Raw genomic sequence first — 18856 nt, 5'->3', positions numbered from 1 at the left:
GAAAGTTACATATAGCTCAATGGATACAAAGTGATGGGGGTGAGTTAGGCTATTTCAGTGGCTTCTACATTGGACTGCCCTTGTTCAACCAAGATGGATATATGATGGATCTGTTGGAGCATAGTTAATTCAACTCCATGCGCATTAATTAAGCACCTTCTCTGAACTAAACACTGGGGATATAAAGAGCAAAGTGAAGCAATCATTTCCCATTAAGTCTTCAAAATTTGGAGTACTTTTTTTTACTCTTTTCTCACCTTCATTCTCTAACAATATATAACCAGTTGCCAAGTTCTGTTGATGGCACAGTGTTTGGAGAGTCAGGAAAACCTGAGTACAAATCCTACCTCAGACACTTTTATCACCCTGGGCTAGTCATTTAACTTCTCTGTGCCTCAGTTTCCTCATCTGTAAAATGGGGATAATAACAGGAACTACCTCACATTATTGTTGTAATGATAAAATGAGCTAACGTATAGAAAGTGCTTTTGCAAAGCTTAAAGCTCTATATAAATGCCAGCTATTATTACCTCTATAAAAGCTCTTGCTCACCCCTCCTTCCTTTTTATTCTTACTACATATACCCTAGTTCTTAATCTATTTGTACAGTAGGAAAAGCACTGACTCTAGAGAGTCAGAGGACTTGGGTTCAAATTCCAACATTGACACTTACCTAAGCAAGTTACTTCAACTCTCTGGGCCCTAGCTTCTTCATCTGTAAATTGAAGGGAGAAAGGGGAGGTGGACCAGATAGACTCTGAAGTCTTGCTCAGCTCTTGGCCTAGATGTCGTCTGTCCTATTGTTATTGCCTCCTAATGGATCTCTTTACCTTCAATTTCATCTTTTTTCTAGTCCTTTATACTTCTGTTAATTTTCCAAATGTACAAGTCTGATCATGACACTCTTCCTGTCCTAAACCTTCCTTGGCTCTTCATTACTTTTAGTAAATAATAGAGACTCCTTAGCCTGTCTTTATACTAGGCTGACCATAGAACTAGAGCTGGAAGGAACCTCAGAGGCTCTTCAAAGCCCTCCACCATTTGACTCAGACCATGCTTGAGCTTATTTAGAAGCCTGAAACATGATCTAACCGACCTTTCCAGGCTTAATGTCATACTACAAATCTTGATGTCAAGAAAAGCTTCTGAAAATTAGACCTCTTCAAAAGTGGGATGATTTCCCTCAGGAGGTATCACGTTGCCCATCATTGTAGGTATTTAAGCAAAGATAGGATGACCCCTTTTGGAGCAGTTGTAGAGGAGATTCTTGTTCTGGGATGAGTTAGGCTGTATGGCCTCTGACTCCTTTGCAAGTCTAAAATTCTGTGATTTTTCTGAATTTGCATTCTAGATTGGCCTTTTTTTGCAGATAGGCCTATCTGTGAATGGTTCGAACAACCTCAGCCAAATGAGAAAAAAAAGGCAACAAAAATTCAATAGATTTTGAAAAGGGGCTATTAATGATATATCAGAAAAGTTACCTGCACCCATGGATAGATGAACAAAAGGCTGAATTCCACAAAGAAGTACTGGTGAGGTACCCAGGTTCAAAAAAGAGTCAGCCACATTAACAAATTAAGACAAATTTAACAGCTGGAACAGCTAGGTGGGTATCATAGATAGAATACCAGAGCTGGAGTCAGAAAAACCTGAATGCAAATTCAGCTTCATTACCTTTGTGACCTTGGACAAGTCACTTAACCTCTGTGTGCCTCAATTTCCTCATCTGTAAAATGAGGATAATAATAGCAGCTACCTCTCAGGGTTGTTGTGAGGATCAAATGAGATAATATTTGTAAAGCATTTAGCACAGTGCCTCGAACGTAGTAAGTGCTATAAAAATGTTAGCTATTATTATCAGACTTATGTTCTCATTGAAATGGGAGTTCTTTCCAAAGATGCAAATCACAACCCATCCATGCCTGCCACAGCTTCTAGAACAATATAAATCACTTTCTAGGATTTTATATAAATATATATGCATGTATATATGTATGTTTGTGTGTGTGTGTGTGTGTGTGTGTGTGTGTGTGTGTGTGTGTGTATCTCCTTGAGTAACCCAAGTTTGGGCAGCTAGGTGGTGCAATGGACAGAGCTCCAGGCCTGGAGTCAGGAAGACCTGAGTTTAAATCCAGCCTTAGACACTTACTAGCTGTATGACTGTGGACAAGTCACTTAATCCTGTTTGCCTCAGTTTCCTCATCTGTAAAATGAGTTAGAGAAGGAAATGGCCAACCACTCCAGTATCTTTCCCAAGAAAACCTCAAATGGGATCACGAAAAGTCAGACATAACTGAAACAACTAAATGACAAAATCCAAGTTCAAACCTAATTTCTCCTCCTCTCCCCCTCCCCCCCAGAGACCTTCTTGACTCTTCCCACTCCCTCAGACCCACAGCAGCTCACTACTGTGCCTCTCTACTCACAAAGCTACAGAACAATTCAGGCCAGGCCCTCATGACCTCCTCCATATTGATCTCTCTGTCTCCATTCTCTCTTATGTCCAAACTATATTTCACATAACTGCTCAAATAATGTTCTTAAAACATGGGTTTGACTCTTCTCCTCAAGAATCTCCAGGGGCTCCCTATTGCCTTTAGGATAAAATATAAACTCCTTTGTTTGGCATTTAAAACTTTTCACAATCTGACTAAAGCCTACCTTTCCAGACTTGTATCACATTAACCCCTCTCATGCACTCCAAGCTTTGGCCCAATTAGCCTAACTGCCATTCCCTTTATAGAATATTACATTCCCCAGTAGGCTTTTGTCTAGATTTATCCTGTACCGGGAATGTTCTCCTTCCTTACCTCTGCTGCTTGGAATTGTTGGCTCCTTTCAAGGCTCAGATCACAAGCTACTTTCTCCTCAAGATCCTTTCTGTTGCCCTGAGTTGTTAATGCTCTGCCCCTCCTTATCCTGCCCTCCCTTCCCCCATACTTACATGTATGTTACCTTACATTTACTCTGTATATACTTTGTGTTTACTTATCTGTGTATATGTTGTTCTCTCTCTAGTAGAAGGTAAGCACCTTGAGGCCAGGAACTACTTTTTGACTTTGTATCCCCAGTATGGAGGCAGCTAGGTGGTTCACTGGATAGTGCACTAGGCTTGGAGTCAGGAAGACTTGAGTTTAAATCCTGCCTCAGATACTGACTAGCTGTGTGACCCTGAACAAGTCACTTAACCTCCATTTCCCTTACTCCACTAGAGAAAGAAATGGCAAACCACTCTAGTATCTTTGCCACAAAAACCCTATGATCCACATGGATCACAAAGACTCAGATATGACCAAACAACAGCAATGAAAAATCCCTAGTATATCCCCAAAGCTAGAGCACTTCTTTGCACATAATGGGTGTTTAAATCTTTGTAGAATTGAATTGTAGCACTTTGTTGACCCAAATTATTTCAAAATACATTCAGCATATTATATGTATATACACACATATATTTAGTTATGAATATGTAAAATAATTACATTATTTTAAATTCTATACCACAGACTATGAAATTGAAAGAAAATACTAGATTATTAAAAGAAGATAAGAGTTACAGTCAACAAATATATTTTCCTTTTTCTTTTTTTGAGACTGAGTCTTCCCATTTCTCCCATTACACTTAGCCCAATCCCACTCTTGGTGTGGAAGCTTTCACTTGTTTGGTTTCTGACTGAGGCAGGTTCCTTTCCTTAGGCGACCTGGTTCTTTCTTCATCCTGCCCCGCCCCCCTCCCCCGACTTTGTCATATTGGTGCTAGGCTTAGTGTGAATACTCAATCAATTAGCTTTTAACCCTACTGCATTTCAACATTCTGAAGTTCCAGCAACCTACCAGCCTCAACCTCCCCCAAGAATAAAAATTACATGCTGTGCCCCCACAGCTAACAACAAGCATGATTTTGATTTTGTTTCCCTGCAGAGAAATACAAATCTAAGTTGTGATAACAGCTTCTATTTCTTAGTTCTTTACAATTTTCAAAGCATTTTCGTATATATTATCTCATTCTCCATCAACATAGCTGTGAAGTAGGTGGGGCAAAGATGAAATGATGAATTGAATTGTTCATTTAACTTTGTAGCCCTAAAGGGCAGGGACAAATTATAGCTACCCCTTTCCTCCCTATAACCCTCCCTCCCCATCCTGAGTAAGAGTTGCTTTATGAAATATCAATGTACTATCCTACCTAGGTAGTAGATAGTTTCTGATCTCCTTGGTGCCTTCATAGGGCAAATAAAAGTGGTTGAAGAGCTGTGAACAAATAATCTATTTATTTCTGAAGAACTCCCCTTCCATCTCCATTTTTCATTTCCTGGTTTCTCCATTATTGAGTATCTCTACTAGGACCCAATTTTTCTTTTAAAAGAAAAAAAACACAATATTTTATCAGGATAGTTTTTAAAAATTCGGAACAGATTCAGAACAATTAAATAAATGTTAGTCCTAAATGTAGCCATCTGGTGCAATGATGATGAAAATTAACAAAATAAATTCTACTACTCTAAGCCAGGGGTGGGGAACCTGTGGCCTCGAGGTCACATGTGGCCCTCTAGGTCCTCAAGTGTAGCCCTTTGACTGAATCCAGACTTCATGCAACAAAAGGGGGATTTATGCTGTGAAGTTTGGATTCAGTCAAAGGGCTGAACTTGGGACCCTAGAGGCCGAAGGTTCCCCACCCCTGCTGTAAGCCATCCCTTTAAGAATGTCATAGGTCAAATAAACCTTTATTTCTGGAAACAGAAGGATTGCTGACAGCAGAAACAGAAGACTTGTTGGCTGGAGCTGGTCCTGAGATAGTTAAAAAAAAAAAAAAGATAGTTTTTACAAGAGTGAACACTTGGAATATTCATCAGAATTACAAAGGGCAGAGATAATAGATATGGCTCAGGGTGACAAGTGCTTCTTATGTAAAACCAACACACACTAGAGCCTAGGTTTTTCTAAAACTTGTTTTCATTTCCATACCTAAGAGAAATCCTCATTATTTTCAGGTCTTCAGATGGGCTCAAAGGTATGCATTGGTATTGTCTCAGAAACAAAGAAGGGTCGTGTTAAACCTTGCTGTTGGTGCAGCTGACTACCAGGGAAGAAGGGCATTATCTAGTAATTGTGGTAATAAAATCCAAATCTTCATTCCTCTAGTTTGTTCCCATAATTACACATTCTAAAGAATAGGCACAGAGAAGAGATGAAAGGGTCTTTGGACACCATCTACTCCAAGCCCCTCATTTTGCAGATGAGAAAACAGGCTTAGAGCAGAGAATTGATTTGCCCAAGGTCTAACAGTTACTAACTGACACGATTAGGCTTTGAGCCCAAATTCTCTAAGTCCAGATAAAGGGCTCTTTTCCACTGACACTTTGTGGTATGGCCACTGATCCTACAGGAGAGAGGAGGTAGCAAGGTTTTTCCCTTATTGCATGTACCTGTATGGAACCAGGTTTGCTAAGCTGTGATCCTAACGGTAGTACCAACATTATGCACCAGAGTACCTAACTAACTGTACTCACTGGCGACCTTCCCTCTCACTTGAGATCTGGCAGCAGCAAATACTGAGCACCCAGAGGGGCCAGGCTAACCTTTCCCTTTGAAGCTGGGTGACTGCCTATCTATATCATAGGCTAGGGTCTGGTTCTTTTTCCAATTCATTGCTACATGGCTTTCCAACTTGATGTACTTTCATCCTAGAAGACTATGGCTGGGAGAAGGGATTGTAGTAGGGTTGGCAGACATGGAATGGAGAGTTGGGATACGTTGGTGCCTGAATCTATGCTTTGGAGTCCAGAGTGGTTGGGTGGGAGGTAGGAGGAGTGTCAGTCTCCTATAATACTGAACCATTAGGGAACATGCCATTCCTAGAATTAGCCAAAAAGTGGCGCAGCAGCCATACGCTATACATTCCCAGTGTACCTGGGTATAAAGAGTCCATTAGAGACCCTAGAAGACTTCCAGCAAATTCAGAAGAGCTGGCTACTTACCACTCCATGCAATGAATTACACAGGCTAATTGTTCATGAGATTAGAGATTTATAGCTGGAAGCAATCTTGGAGTTAATCTGGTTCCCCCTCCTCCATTTTACAGATGAGGAAACTGAGACCCTGGGTGAAGTCACTTGCTCAAGATTAAAGGTAGTTGGCAGTCAGGTTCTAACCCAGTTTCTCTTACTCCAAAACCAGCTCTTTCCACTGTAACCTCTGTCTCTGTCTGTTGGAGGTAAGCACCTTTGGAAAACATACATCTCTCGGTTTTATGGTCAGAGTTTTGGTTTTTAAATAAAAATGTCTCTAAGGTTACATCTGTCAAGGAAACCTATATGAGTCTGACATTTGCTAGTCAAAAAAGAGTCCTATCCCCCCATAGGGCTGAGTGGAAGGTAGTCCAAAAAGGAGAGATCTTGAGGGCCTTTTTTAAAAGACATCATTTAGTCGTGCAGGGCAGCCTGGAATTTCCACTATGTACACCGAATGGGCACAGACTCTCCCCCTCCACTCCCTTCACTCCCCACCATTAGCACCACTACAAGCTTCAGTCATCACTAGAGATGGAGCTGTGGGATCCATCCTGGCTTCTTTCCAAGTCCTGAGGGCCCAATGTGGCATAAGAGGAAGCCTGGCATTAGCAGGGCTTGAAATCCTGGTGGATCCATTTCCTGGAGGAAGTTATCTTCTCCCCTCTCAAAGGAGCAATTGTAAAATCATTATATAATTTTTTTTTTTACTGGACCACTGAGCCCAAGGCAAGTCCTTTGGATTTTCCAGGAACTAATCCAATTGGGTGGGCTCCCAGTCAGACCCAACTTATTTTTCACACTAGTGAATAGAATCTTAGCATAGTTTCAATACCTCTGTCGGTAGATATAAGCAAATGGTAGATGTGCCCATCACAGCTGAAGACTAAAAGTCTGCACAAGGAACAACTGCTAACAAATTCAATATTAGGATCATGTTTGTGCTTTTTGAGACAGCATACACAGTGGGCAGAGTACCAAACTTGGAGTCAGAAAAGATCTGGGTTCAAATTCTACCTCCGACACTCACCAGATGTACGGCCCTGGGGAAGTGACTTAATTTCTCTGGGCCGCAGCTTCCTCATCTCTAGAGTGAAGGCTTTGGACTCAATGTTCCCTAAGGTCCCTTCCAGTTCTATGATCTTATGATTCTTTATCCAATAAGTCCATTTTCCTATTTGAAGTGAGGCTTCCTTAACTTACTATAGTTATTAGTGACGAGAACCAGTTTGGTTTTCCAAGTCTCTAGTGATTCCACTGATCTTATATTTCCTAGGGAGGCCCAACCCAACATGGGCTTTCACATAACATTTGATCAAAAAAAAGGCATGGTATGTTATTTAATCAAATAAAGGTTCATCTCTATAACAGGATGACAAAAACTAGAATTTGTCAGGGGTTATTCTCTGCTCATGGTCATTAATCAAGTTTAGAATTTAGATCTCTCTATCTTTAGACAGACACACACCTACATTACTAGAAATAGATTCATGTGCGAAAGATATGGGAGTTTTTAGCAGAGTGATGCAGAAGCCAAGAGAAAGAAGGTAATATTAGCTTGCATTTATAAAGATACAATGTTCAGAACAGCGGGTGGGGGATGTGAGGGGGTGAGAGTTCTGCAATATTCTGCCCTGGTCTGAACACATCTAGATCATGGTACTTGATTTGGGGTGCCACATTTTAGAAGGGCCACTGGCATATGAGCATTCCAGACAGGGGAGACTCGAGGCCAAGTTATACGAGAATCATTTGAAGAAACTGAGGGTGTCTAGCCTGGAGAAAAGGAGTCTTATGCTAGTTATGTTTTTTAAATACTTGAAGAGCTGTTATGTGGAAGAGAGTCTGACTTTATTTGCTTGGCTCTGGAAGGAAGAACTAGGGCAGAAGTAAGAGAGAGGAAGATTTTGTTCAACATTAATTGGAATAATTCCTAACCATTAAAGCTGTCCAAAAATGGAATGGGCTGCCTTGGAGTAGTGAGCTCCCTGTCACTGGTAGTGTTCAAACAGAAGCAGGATGATTACTTGTTGGAGATGCTACAGATAGGATTCATTATTTGGTCAGAGGTTAGGCTGGATGACCTCCGAGATCTTTTTCAGCTCCAAGATTCTAAGAGCTCATGATTCAATGCCTACAAAAAAAAATCTTCCCATTTGCAAAGAGACTGATTGAATGCTTCCTAAATTTGGCAAAAAAAAAAAATTGAGGTCTTTTAAACCCATTGTGATCTTTAGTTCTGACTTATGTTAAAAAGAATCAACAAACCCCTGCCTAAGTGGTCGTTGAAGCATTCTGATACCTTTCCAAGTCACCAGTTCTCAGCACTCGTAACTTCTTGATTATTTCTTACCTATCATTGTATCTGCCTCCACTTTATCTGACACAGTCACTTTAACATGGGAGGTAATCATAAAGTTTTGTTGATGAATATCTAATGTTTCTTCTTATGGGTTCACTTTTATTTATTCTACTTATTGGGAGGGCAGAGTTCACTTAACTTTTACATTACTAAGAGTCTCTTCCAAAGGTGTTGATGCTTTCATTAGATTTGGAACATCCTAGTTCTTCAAACGTAGGCAGATATCACTGAACTATTCAGAGTGGTATAACTATCTTCAAATGGACAGGGTTTAGCATATGAACTAAAAGTGCACCCCTAACTATATTTGTGTGAGCTCAGGCTTGGACACTTCCCCTTTTCATGTTAACGATCAGGAGTGTTGGGATGGGACCTCAGCTTTTTGAGAGCTATAGACCAGTGCAATTAGGTCAATATGCCAAGGAACATTCAGTCAATCGACAAACATTTATTAAGCGCCTACTTTGTGGCATTTGTTGTGCTGCTAGGAGGTGAAGATATGAAAACTAAAAAGAAAGAGGTTTTACTCTCAAGGGTCTTATATTCTACCAGGAGAAACATCATAAAGTAGACAGTTTCCTTAGAGATGGTATTTCTCCCTGTGGAGAAAAAAAAGTTTAAAAAGAATATTGAGTCCACAAGATTTTCTATTACTGAGCTTCTCTCTTCCTCCTTCTCACTGGTTCTTCTCTTCTTCTTTTCCCAGATGCCAAGATAGCAGGATTTAGTGAGAATAGTAAAATTAAATAATGAGTGGGAAAGAAGAAAGAAAACCTCTCAGATCTACTCTAATCAGGACCCTCTCCCTGTACAGGATCTCCCTCCCTAGTGCCAGGTGCTCCAGCCTACCTGCACTAATGTCCCTTTTCCCCCATTAGGTCCATTTAAAATTTATTTATGGTAAACACAGCAATTTTTCACTTTCTTGTTATCTAAAGATCAATTTAGGAGGGAAGGATGGGCTGACTCAGGTTCTGGTTTATCGGTTCTGTGTACAAAGGTTCTCTTCCTTTAGTTTCCAAAGCCCTCTGCAAGCAAACAAAAGGAAGCTTGACACAGTGCCTAGCACATAGTAACAGCTTAATAAATGCTTGTTGGAGGATGGATGGATGGTGGATTAATTCATGTAGATGCTCCCAGGGGCAGGTAGGTGGCATAGTGGATATAGTGCCAGGCCTGGAGTCAGGAAGGTTTATCTCCCTGAGTCCAAATCTGGCTTCAGAATCTTACTAGCTGTGTGACCCTGGGCAAATCACTTGATCTCAATTGCCTGAGTTTCCTCATCTTTAAAAGGAGCTGAAGAAGGAAATGGTAAAACCACTCCAGTACCTTTGCCAAGAAAACTCCAAATGGGGTCACAAAGAGTTGGACATGACTGAAATGACTATGCAGCACAACAAAAATGCTGCCAGCTATAGGTCACACTTGTAAGGAAATTCTCTCTCCTCTTCCCCCATTCACTTTCTCACTCCCACTCCTACTCTGATACATACAGACATACATACAAACACAAACACCCAACAAGGAAAGCATAGAGTGGTGGAAATGGAACTTTATTGGATAGATAGCAGACAACTTCCTCTTTGTCCCAAAGGAAGATGTGTTCCACCTTACTGAGCAGGGGCCCATGTGAGTCAAGTGCCCTTCCTTCATGGTATCCCAAGATTCCTACCTGAGGATGACTCCATGGGAGCCTGGCCAGGCAGCCTCCTAACCTATCCCTATCCAGAGCCTGCAGAATGATAGGGCCACACCTTATCCAACCTCCTGGTTGGAAAGTAGAAGGGAGAATGGGAAGTGGAGGCAGCTCAGATATCCTTCTCATTCATTATTGATGGTGTAATGGAATACTGCACTTTGCCTCTCCTTCCTCCCATTCCTCCTCCTGGTACCAGGACCATACAGTTGGCTGCTAGCAACAAGGGGACATCAGAACCTGTGCCCACAATCCAGGGAATTCAACCCCCTTCACTTGGGGGAGCAAAGCCCAATCAAGCAGCAAGACGAGGTAGGAACCACCTAGTCACTCAGTATTACCATCCTAGGTACCATCCCAGGATTGGTGAGGAGGGAAGACAGATGTGGGGAACGAATCACTTCATTCCCCAACAGAAACTAGGAAGAAGCCCAGAGGCAAAGGGATTAGAGAAGGTACATGTAGCTAGACCTCCATGAGCCAAGGCTGACTGTGGACCGAATGCGTGTTTCTCCTAGCAGTCTTCTATCTTGACCACTCTGTCATTCTAAATGACTCTTCCATTTTCAATCCTTCTGTTCCTGCTTCTTCCTTCCTTTCCCTTCCCTCTAGTTGGGGGCTGCCGGGATGGGAGTTGGGGGACACTAGTGACTCAGAGCTCTGAGGAATGATGGGGCAGAGGAAGGAAGCGTTTTTAGGTTGCTCTTTGTGGGGCCAGTCAGCATAGAGAGGATAGTTTCAAGTTTGGCTCCATGTAAAAGATCAATATTTGGTGCTAGGCTAGGTTCTCTATTTGCTGAAGTCCTTGAATGGGCACAGCTACATCCTAGGAGATGTAAAGAGGGACTAAGGAGACAGTCATCCCAGTGGCTCAGCTGGGTGAATGCTCAGTGGGGGACATTTAGCCCCAAATTTCTGCAGACTTAGTTCCTCTTGAATGAAGAAGCTTTGGGGAGGAAAGGGAAGAAGATGGAAGGAGAAAAGAGTGGAAGAGGGGCTATGATAATGACCTAATCATTTGTTCTCTCTCGTGTGTTTCTGCTTGTCTCTATTCTTTTCCATCTCCAACTCCATCTGTCCCTGGGGCCTCCTCTCAGAGCTGGAAGGAGTGTGTTCTCCGCCATGAAACTTGGCAAGAGTCGACCCCACAAGGAAGAGCAACAGAGACAAGGTAAGGATGCTTAGCCCTGCTCTCCTCTCCTTCTAGCCCCTATCCCTCAGACCACTGTCCCCCACCCCACCAGGCCGGATACAACTCTACCCAAACCCCAAATTTTACCCTCCTGGGATTGGCCCCATACAAACTCAGCGGGGTAGAATAATTATCCCCATTGGCTGAGTTGTTTTTTTAAGCCTTATGAGAGATACAGTTCTCTAGGAACAGGGCAGACAATGCTGAAGAGTGGAGAAATGGGACTGCATTTCCTCAGAGTGGAAGAACATACCTACTCTCCTACAAATTAAACAGACAACTCAGTTTTTATAATACAGATTACATGTAATCATTCCTTCTCTCTCTGTCCCTTTAAGGGCTTTTTTCTTCCTCTCCCCTCCCCCAACTTCACTGAGATGCTAAAAGCATTAAATTTAGGAAGTAAAAAAGCAACATTGAAAAGCTGGATTTGTTTTTTCTTTTAAGTATTTGACCAAATGTTGCATTGTGACCATGTTTGTATGTTGTGTCTCCAGTGCAATGTGAACTTCTTGAGAGAAGAGTCTCTCCATTTTTCTTTTTGTATCCCCAATGCTTGGTGCATAATGAGTGCTTAATAAATAAATTTTCACTCATTTGTTTCCCATTAGCCTGTGGAGTCTATTGGGGCAAATGGGGAGAAGTATATATGGAGCAAACACTAAATGCTTTCATTCATTCTCTCATTCCTCTGCAGCTGGGAGTTATGCCTGACTCACTGGCAGTAGGAGTCTACAATGCCCATTTAATTTTTTAAACTGAACCCTCTATGTGAAATTCATGAGCAGTAGAATGACTTAAAACGAAGGCAGGAACTGTTTTCATTTTTGTCTTTGCACTCCCAGAGGAATCCAAGATTCCCCAAGTTCAGGGACTGCTTGGTTTTGTATTTTGTATTCTCAGAGCCTAGCACAGTGCCTAGTCACTGTCAGTCCTTAATGAATGCTTGTTGATTTGAATTTTTGCAAAAACCCACTGAGTTGGGGATTCTTTTTCAGAGCCTCCCAAATAGTTATTCTGCTTGGCACCATAGAGAAGAACTAGGAGCAATTCTGTGAATCTTCCCAGGGCAGCAGGTCTACACGTAGTATCCCCTATTTGTTACGTACTTTATGCTCCCTGCTATGAGTCACAGTTGCAAGGAAATCTCCCAAGAGCAGCATTAAGAAGGACAATGATTCATATTTTCTGTGAATAGAAAAACAGTGTGGTGCCATGGATAGAGAAATGGTTCCAGAGCCAGAAAGACCTGAGTTCAAGTCTTGCCTCTGATACATGGCTATATAACCCTGAACAAGTTACTTAACTTGGATGCTGAGCAACTCTCTAAGTGACTGAGAAGGTGACAGCCTGCATTGGTGGAGAAAGTTTCCTCCTCCGGGTGTTTTCTGTACCAAAAAATCACAGATCTAGTCCCTGTCTCCTACAAAAACACAAAGTTTGGGAAAGGCAATCTGTTTATGGCTAATAATCCAGGAAAAGGAAAGGTGTGAACTCCAGAAACTGGAAGTACTGGAGGGTTTGGGGAGGAGGAAAAGGAACCATTAGACGTGACTAAAGACCAAAAGAGACAGGAATGGGTAACACAGGAGAGTGGGTATGGCAAGGTGAGGCTCCCTTTCTATGGCTGTCATTGGGAGATGCTTCAGAGCCTCTAGGCAGTGCCTCTGCTTCCCAGTATGACTGGTTCCACATCCAATGTTAGCTCCTGTTTCTACCCTCAGAATAGTAATTCCCTTCCCAGGAAGAACCCATCCAATCCCTCCTCCCTCCACAGAGCTGGCAGTGATTTTCTTAAAGTTCATGTCTGTTCATGTCATTCCCTTATCCAACAAACTCCAGTGGTCCCTGGTTACCTCCAGGATCAAATATAAACTACTCTGACATCTTGGGAAACCCTTGGGCAGCATGCAAGGATAGTTCTCAGCTGGGGTAGGGAAAGTGAATCCCAAGTTAGGAAGAGAACAGACATGATCCAGAATTCAGATCCAAGAGAATTTGCCAAAGATCAGGAATCCAAAATGCAGGGACATTTTGTCTACCTCAAATTGCTTTTCCAAATCTGAAATCATTTTATTAGAGATTTACATTTCTCACACCTAACCTGCACTGGTACTCTATGTGGTAACTGGACAGTGCCCATTGTACCCTTAGACTAGACTATAGGGCCAGACCCCAGCCCTCTCTACAATGCACTATCTTGGACCAATGGTTTTATGGGGTGGCACAGGTATTTACTAGTTCTGTGATGGGCCCATTGTATGGTAGCTCCCATATCTTCTCCATGTAAGGCCTGTGATCTTACAAATCTATTAGGATAAACATATACCAAGTCCACATACCAAGGATATCCTAAACAGCATATTCTCCCTGCCCATCAATCAATGAATCAAGAAGTGTTTATTAAGTACTTACTACTGTAGGTGTCAGTCAGTGTGCTGAGTGCTTAGGGATACCAAAAAAAAACCAGAAACAGTCCCTATCCTCAAAAAGTTTACATTATTCTAAGGAGGAGACAACATATACAATACATTGGTACATACAAGATAAATTCAGAGTATAAGTGAGGTAGCCTTAGAGGGGAAGGCACTAGAGTCTGGGGGATCAGGCAAGACCTCCTATAGGAGATGAATCTTGAACTAAGCCATAAAAGAAGCCAGAGACCCCAAGAGGAGGGAGTTAGGGGGAGGGCCGGCCAGACATGGAGGGAGCTATTGAAAAGACAGAGAAATGGGAAGTGGAACATTGTGTGTGAAGAGCAGAAAGCAGGCCAGTATGGTTAGACCATAGAGTTGTAATGTGTAAGAAGACCAGAAAGGTAGGAAGGAGGCAGCTTGTGAAGAGCTTCAAATGCCAAAGGAATTAATATTGGATCCCAGAGGTAATAGAGAATTATTGAAGTTTATTAATTAAGGTAGTAAGATGATCAGCCCTGAGGTTTAGGGAAATCATTTTAGCAACTATGTAGAGGATGCATTGAACCTGAGCCAGGGAGACCACTTAGAAGGCCATTGGGATTATCCAGGCCAGAAGCGATGGGAGCCTAAGCTAGGGTGCCAGTCGTATGGGTAGAGAGAAGGGGGCTTATGTAAAAGATGTTGAGGAGAAAGAAATTATAAGATTTGGCAACTGATTAAATATGTGGGGTGAATGGGAGTAATAAATCTAATGTGACATTGAGGCTGTAAACCTGGGTAACTAGACAATAATAGAGAGTCTGGAAGACAGGAAGATTAAGGGGGGAAAGACACTGAGTTATGATTTGCATGTGTGGAGCTTGAGATGCCTGTGAAACATCCAATTTGAAATGTCCATTAGGCATTTGGTGATGTGTGACTGGAGCTCAGAAGAGAAACTTGGGCTGGTTATATGGACCTGAGAAATTGAAACCACAAGCTGATAAGATCACTGAGTGAGAGAGTATAGGAAGGAAAGAGAAGAAGGCCCCAGATGGAGGTTTGGGCAAGGCATGGATGAAGATCCCAAAAAAAGAGACTGGAAAGGAGCAGTAAGGCAGGTAGGAAGAGAATCAGGGAAAGAGCGGAGCTATAAAAACCTAGGAAAGAAGGAGTATCCCATAGAAGAACATTGTCAGTAGTATCAAAGATGGAGGTGAAGAAAGATGAGGACTGAGCTGCAGTGTTTAAGAGTTAGAGGAGAGGAAAGGGAGACAGTGCAGACAGCTTTTTAAAGGAGTCTAGCTGGGAAGGGAAGGAGGAATAAAGAATGACCACTAGCAGGTAGGAGCTGGGGGGGGGGGCGGCTTTTATGGGAATGACATGGCAGAAGGGAAGGAGTCAGAAGATAGAGAAAAATTGGAGATTGGGGGGATGACAACGGGAGCAGTCTGCTTGAGAAAAAAGGAGGGAATTACATCAAGAGTTCATGTAAAGGGATTGGTCTCTACAAGAAAAAGGCCACTTCTTTGTCAGAGAGTAGAGTGAAGGAAGAGATATCAGGGAAAGCTGTTTGAATGATGTGAAGTGATGAGGAAAGAAGAAAAGGGACTTTTGACCCCAAGTGCATCCCGGGCATGGGAAAGCTAGTGAAAAGACTTGAAGTGGGAGGTGGAGAGTCGTGTGTGAGAAGCAAAACAAAGCCCAGTTTGGCTGATACATAGAATGCATAAGGGGGAGTAATGAGAAGTAGGCCTTGAGAGGTAAGCTGAGGCCAGTGAAGGGTTTCTACTAGAAGAATTTAAACTTGATTTAAAAGCCATAGGGAGACATTGGAGTTTATTGATCAGGTGAATGAAAGGATTATAGGTGATGGCAAAGCTGAACTACTAAAAAACAAAAAAGATCCCTAGACTCTGCCTTGATTGACTTGTCAGGTGGTCTGGAAGTCCTCTATGATAAGTGTGGGAAACGATGTACTTTGTACTGTGTCCCAGTGGTTTGGTGTCATCATGCTTCACATGTGCCTTTGGTTGTAAGCATCTCCTACACCCAGATGGCAAAATTCTTTTCTGCTTGAGTCACCTTGAGGGAAAAGTACATGCAGGGTTAGGGCATAGAGGAGAAGTCTCTGTTACGTGTGAGAGGATAGTGTCTACATCTATCAGTCCCCTGATTTCAGACCTGTTTCAACAGGTCTGGATTCATCAAGACTCCTTCTCAGGCATCTCTTGGGAAGCATTGGCACTTTTTAGTAAGACAAATGAAAAGCAACATCCAGAGGGAGAACTTAGGGATGAAGCAGCAGCTATGTCCAAAACAGATTGCTGCTGGTCTGTCATGGGACCCTCCAGGTCATATGGCCTCCTTATTGCATGGATCCATTCCTATCATCCCAACATTATCATGTATCTCAGGTACTCCATGTACTCTCAGGCTAGGATTTCTCCAACTTGGCAAATAGCCAATCCTTTTGTAGGCCCCTGAGTGCAGCTTGGACCAGTTTGCTAAGCTGTATAGGATTCTAGAATGAGGATAACATCAGGTTAAACTACCACCAATCTGTTCTAGTAAATCTTGAAACATAGGATTAATTAATCAGCCTCTGGAAGACTGAAAGCGCATTAGACAACCTAAATATCAGATTTCACACTGTCTCTATTCAGATTATCCTAGGTCGGGAATGCTGTTCTCTATTGGTCACCATAGATCCAGACCAGACTGCGTGAGTCATAGTACCATTTTTTTACTATATAATACTATACATACTATATATATATATATATATATATATATATATACACATATATATATATACACATACACATATACACACACACACATATATATATATATATAAAATAGTATACATAAATACTATAATGACGTCAAGTAAATTTCACTATCTCTGACCAGTGATTCATCAGATAGGCTATTAAGAGAGGCAATGAGGAGAGTAGCAAATTTAGATGCAAGGGACCTGGATTCTAATCATGTCTTTGCCTTTTAGAATCTGTGTGACCTTGAACAATGAGGCTAGAACAACAGACTTGAAGTCAGAAAGACCCAGGTTCAAATCAGGCCTCAGATACTTGCTAGTTGTGTGGTCCCGGGCAAGCTGGTTAACTTTTCTGTGCCTCAGTTTCCTCATTTGTAAAATGAGAAGGTTGGACTCAATTATTTTATTGAAGATAAAACTAGGGTTCAGGAAGAAATGAGGTCTAAAGTCACATAGGTAATAAGTGACAAAGCAAGACTTTGAACTCAGGTCCTCTGACTCTTTCATCTATACCACACTGAATCCCTATCCTCCCTCTGGATGAATACCATATTGGTAAGATTTGGAGTGATTCCTAAATTCACAATAGCTTGGGCCTTAACAACGCTGAAAAATCAAAAAAAGATGGGCCATATTGAAAGAAGATGAGGCAGGGTCAGTCTAGGATGGAGGCCAAGTGAGGGACCACTCCTTGGTGGCAGGCAAGTTTGCCCTCTGACAGCTCCCTACATGGGTAGAATTGCATGATGATGTTGGAGAGAGGGAGAGGAAATAGATACAGTACTCCCAAGCTGCACTGTTTTCCCACCATCCTATCAGTCAACCAGCTTCCAGTAGGTAGATTTTTCTTTAGCATATTTCTATCACATAATGGTGGCAGTGGCAAGTGATTGCTGGATTTAAGACAAAACAAAACCTTGAAAAATGTTGGAGAATACAGTAGGAAATGGCATAAGGCTGGCCACGAACTGACTCAGATATGTGCATATTGCTGTATGAGTGCCTGTAGGTCAGCTAATTCAAAAATTGGTCAAATCGATCTCATTCAATTCAACAAATATAGATTGGTCTAATTGATAAAATTTGATTCAACAAATATCTCTGTACCTAGAAATGTGTTTTATTGCAGGAATTTAGGAGGGCACTGGAGAGAATGTCTGCTCCCACAGGATTTAGGGCAAATCATCTCATTGCCCAGTCTCATGACAAAGATAATAGTATCTTTTTCCAATTATATGTAAAGACAATTTTTAACATTCATTTAAAAAGTTTTTTGAGTTCCGAATTTTTCTCCCACCCTCCTTTTCCCCCTTCCCCTCCCCCTCCCTAAAATGGTAAGCAATTTGATGTAGGTTATATGTGTGAAATCACGTAAAACATATTTCCGTATTAATCATGTTATGAAAGAAGAAACAGATCAAAAGGGAAAAAAAAGCCACACACAAAAAAGAAAGTGAAAATAGTATGCTTCAATCTGCATTCATATTTCTTCAATTCTTTTTCTGGATGTGGATAGCAATTTCCATCATGAGTCCTTTGAAATGGATTTGGCTCATTCTGTTGCTGAGAAGAGCTGAGGCATTTGTAGTTGATCATCACACAGTGCTGCTGTTACTGTGAATGGTGTTCTCCTTGTTCTGCTCATTTTACTTTGCATCAGTTCATACAAGTCTTTCAAGGTTTTCTGAAATCTGACTTCTCATCATTTGTTATAGCACAATAGCATTCCATTACATTCATATACTACAGCTTGTTTAGCCATTCTGCAATTGATGGGCATCCCTTCAATTTCTAATTTTTTGCCACCATAAAAAAGCTGCTATAAATATTTTTGTACATGTATGTCCTTTAGGGGACATGGTCATACCTATCAGATTGGCTAATATGACAGAAAAGGAAAATGATAAATGTTGGAGGGGGTGTGGAAAAATTGGGACAGTAACTCACTGTTGGTGGAGTTGTAAACTGATCCAACCATTCTGGAGAGCAATTTGGAACTATGCCCAAAGGACTATAAAACTGTGCATACCCTTTAATCCAGCAATACCACTGCAAGGAAAGATCAAGACGGCAAGAGGGCATGAGGGAGAACAAAACGTAGTCAGCTTGGAAAGGGGGCCTGGAGTCAGACTGTAAAGGGGTTTAAATACCAAGCAAGGGAGTTTGCATTTTATCCTAGAGATAATAGGGAGTCTAGATATTTTCATATATACCTGTTGTCACCATTAGAATTTAAGCTCATTTGAGTAGAAAATGCTTCATTCTTTGAACTTGTATCCCCAGTGCCTAGCACAGTGCCAGGCCCACAGAAGGTTTTTAATAAATTTTGTTGTTGTTAAGTCTTTTTTTAGTCATGTCTAACTCTCTGTGACCCTACTTGAAGTTTTGTTGGCAAAGATACTGGAGGAGTTTGCCATTTCCCT

General features: G+C 41.6%; 1 protein-coding gene across 5 annotated transcripts in view; it reads left to right on the top strand.

Annotated features, from left to right (window-relative positions):
• Positions 1-18856, top strand: part of OTOF (otoferlin) — a 175145-nt gene that overhangs the window by 84878 nt on the left and 71411 nt on the right. For all 5 annotated transcript variants that reach the window (XM_036750429.1, XM_036750426.1, XM_036750428.1 and 2 more), the window contains one exon: positions 11164-11237. In XM_036750429.1, coding sequence (XP_036606324.1) covers positions 11164-11237 — 74 coding nt within the window. The remainder of the gene's footprint in view (positions 1-11163; positions 11238-18856) is intronic.

This window comes from Trichosurus vulpecula, chromosome 3 (genome assembly GCF_011100635.1).
Source record: "Trichosurus vulpecula isolate mTriVul1 chromosome 3, mTriVul1.pri, whole genome shotgun sequence".
Taxonomy (NCBI): Eukaryota; Metazoa; Chordata; class Mammalia; order Diprotodontia; family Phalangeridae; genus Trichosurus; species Trichosurus vulpecula.
The sequence above is the reverse complement of the archived record's forward strand: the minus strand, read 5'-3'. Positions and strand labels throughout refer to the sequence as shown.